We start from the raw sequence: 3,112 nt of genomic DNA, 5'->3' as shown, positions 1-3,112 counted from the left end.
GATTTACAATTGGACGTACCTATAAATAACCATATACACTCAATCGGACACGATGGGCGGGGTATTTATATGTACGAATAATCGTTCATTTAACCGGACACGGGAATGGATTAATAGTCTATGGAATTATTAAAATAGGGGTGAAATTATGTACAAGGACACTTGGCATAATTGATAACAAAGTATTAAAACCTTGGGTTACACGCAGTCGATAGCCTGGCGTAATTATTAAACAAAGTATTAAAACCTCGTTACAGTTTAAGTCCCCAATTAGTTAGAATATTTGACTTCGGGTATAAGGATAATTTGACGAGGATACTCGCACTTTATATTTATGACTGATGGACTGTTATGGACAAAAACCAGACGGACATATTGAATAATCCAGGACAAAGAACAATTAATCCATGCGAATAAACTAAAATCAACGCGTCAAACATCATGATTACGGAAGTTTAAATAAGCATAAATCCTTTATTTTCATATTCAATTGCACTTCTAATTATTGCACTTGTATTTATTGTTATTTTATTTATTGTCTTTTTATTTAATTGCACTTTTAATTTTCGTACTCTTTAATTATCGTAATTTTATTTTATCGCACTTTTATTTATCGCAATTTCATTATCGTTATTTACTTTACGCTTTAAATTAAGTCTTTTATTTATTTAATATTTTACATTAGGTTTTAACTGCGACTAAAGTTTTTAAAATCGACAAACCGGTCATTAAACGGTAAAAACCCCCTTTATAATAATAATATTACTTATATATATATATTTGTACTTTTATAAATTAAAACTAATATAGCGTTAAGCTTTGTTTAAAATATTCCCTGTGAAACGAACCGGACTTACTAAAAACTACACTACTGTACGATTAGGTACACTGCCTATAAGTGTTGTAGCAAGGTTTAGTTATATCCGTTCTATAAATAAATAAATATATTGTGTAAAATTGTATCATATTTAATAGTTTTTCCTAGTAAAATATAAGCTATTTCATATACACCTCTACGCACATCAGGTAGACTTCGAGAAAGCCTTTGATTCGCTTAATTGGGATTATCTTCTTGAAGTGATGAAATGTATGGGGTTCGGTACCAAATGGTGTAAGTGGATTTCCTCGTGTCTTAAATCGGCTACAATCTCCATTCTCATAAACGGGTCTCTGACAAGTGAGTTTAATCTTAAAAGGGACGTTCGCCAAGGTGATCCCTTATCACCTTTCCTTTTTATTATTGCAGTGGAGGGACTTAATATCCTAACGAAAATGGCGGTTGAGAGAGGGATGTATAAAGGTGTGGAGGTGGGTAAAGATAAAGTCGTCATTTCTCATTTGCAATATGCGGATGATACGATTTTTTTTGGCGAATGGAGTAGACGTAATGCGCGAAATTTAATGTACTTGTTGGAATGCTTTGAACGGGCTTCGGGGTTGAAGGTTAATTATAATAAAAGTCAATTATTTGGGATAGGCATTAGTAATGATAACGTGGAAGCTCTTGCGTCTTGGTATTCGTGTCTTGTAGGTCGATTGCCTTTCATGTATTTGGGTATTCCCGTGGGTAATAAGATGAAGAAATTGAATGATTGGTCCCCGGTGATCGAGAAATTTAAAAAGAGGTTAGCGGATTGGAGGGCAAAAATGATTTCATTCGGTGGATGGTTAACTTTACTTAAGTCGGTTCTCTCTAGCCTACCTCTTTATTACTTCTCGCTCTTTCGTGCCCCTACTTGTGTGCTAAATTCTCTCGAGAGTGTGAGACAGAAATTTTTTTGGGGCGGGACGGGTTCTAACTCTAAAATGTCATGGGTTAAGTGGAAAAAAATCCTTCTTCCTCACGAAGAAGGAGGTTTAAATATCATGTCCTTAAAAAGTAAAAATTTAGCTCTTCTTTGTAAGTGGTGGTGGAGGTTTAAAACCGAAACTAACACTTTGTGGGTCACCGTAATTCGTAGCATTTATGGTTCTAATGGTGGTCTTGTGCTTGGAAACAGGCTTGTCCAGAAACCAAACGCTAGCCTTTGGAATTCTATTTGTATTGCAAGAAAACATGTGGACGGGTTAGGGATTTCTTTCTCTAAGTCGTTCATACGCTTGATCGGGGACGGGAACATCACCTCTTTTTGGAATGACATTTGGGTGGGGAACGCAAGCTTCAAAGACAGATTCAAAAGATTATACAGGCTCGAGATTGACAAAGATATCAACATCAGTAACAAAATTGAAGAATTTAAGGGAGATGGGCTCGGCAATTGGGCCTATTCACCTATAGGCCGAATGAATAGTGAACTAATTGAGTTGCGAGATACTATTCGAAACTTGCAGCTGATCGAAGATAAAAAAGACTGTTGGAACTGGAATCTCAATTCGAAGGGTACATATACGGTCAAGGACTGTTAGGTTCTAGTGGACAAAGTCATCCTACCACGTGCGGTTAATTCAATTGAGTCGTTGCGAAATGGTTTGGTTCCAAAAAAAGTAGAGGTGTTTATTTGGCGGGCGAGATGAGGTCGTATACCGGTAAGGTTCGAGTTAGATAAACGGGGCATCGATTTGAACAGCGTGAGATGTCCGATTTATGATGGTGACATTGAGACGGTGGAGCATATACTTTTTTCTTGTCAAATGGCAAAAGACATATGGACTAAAGTCCTTAAATGGTGGGGGTATAATTCGGCTTTATTCGGGTATGAGGATATCTTTAATGGTACATTCGGCTACGTAGCACATGATCACAAAAGGAACCAATGGCAAGCGGTTTGTTGGGTGGTTTGCTACATTCTATGGAAGAATAGAAATGCAAAGGTGTTCAAGAATAAGCTCGAGACGGTGCCATCTTTATTTAACGAGGTTCAAGTTCTTTTATACGATTGGATTTCATGACGTTGCAAGGGTCATATTATGGATTGGCTTCAATGGTTCTCACACCCTTAGTTTTTTTTCTCCTTTTGTTAGTTGCAATCTTTGCAATTAGCTTAGGGCGGTGTAATTTGTTTTCTCTATTTCTTTCGTGATGTATCGTGTTGTTAAGGTTGCCAGTCAACCATGTACTATTCGTGATTGTTTAATATAAGTCCTTCTTGCTTTCAATAAAAAAAAAAAAAAA

At 36.4% G+C, this 3,112-nt stretch overlaps 1 protein-coding gene across 1 annotated transcript; it reads left to right on the top strand.

Annotated features, from left to right (window-relative positions):
* The first annotated feature begins 1,272 nt into the window (after window positions 1-1,272).
* LOC139888221 (uncharacterized) lies at window positions 1,273-2,406 on the top strand. Its single transcript, XM_071871245.1, has 2 exons — window positions 1,273-1,625; window positions 2,001-2,406. Exons 1-2 carry the CDS (start codon window positions 1,273-1,275, stop codon window positions 2,404-2,406), a joined length of 759 nt encoding a protein of 252 aa, XP_071727346.1.
* The last annotated feature ends 706 nt before the right edge of the window (window positions 2,407-3,112 follow it).

Source organism: Rutidosis leptorrhynchoides, chromosome 2, assembly GCF_046630445.1.
Source record: "Rutidosis leptorrhynchoides isolate AG116_Rl617_1_P2 chromosome 2, CSIRO_AGI_Rlap_v1, whole genome shotgun sequence".
NCBI lineage: Eukaryota > Viridiplantae > Streptophyta > Magnoliopsida > Asterales > Asteraceae > Rutidosis > Rutidosis leptorrhynchoides.
The sequence above is the reverse complement of the archived record's forward strand: the minus strand, read 5'-3'. Positions and strand labels throughout refer to the sequence as shown.

Bases quoted from the DNA above. Each gene is read 5' to 3' on its own strand.
- LOC139888221 (XM_071871245.1), top strand. From the start codon at position 1,273: ATGGCGGTTGAGAGAGGGATGTATAAAGGTGTGGAGGTGGGTAAAGAT. The intron at 1,626-2,000 runs GTTAGCGGATTG...GCTTGGAAACAG, and splicing joins ATCGAGAAATTTAAAAAGAG to GCTTGTCCAGAAACCAAACG.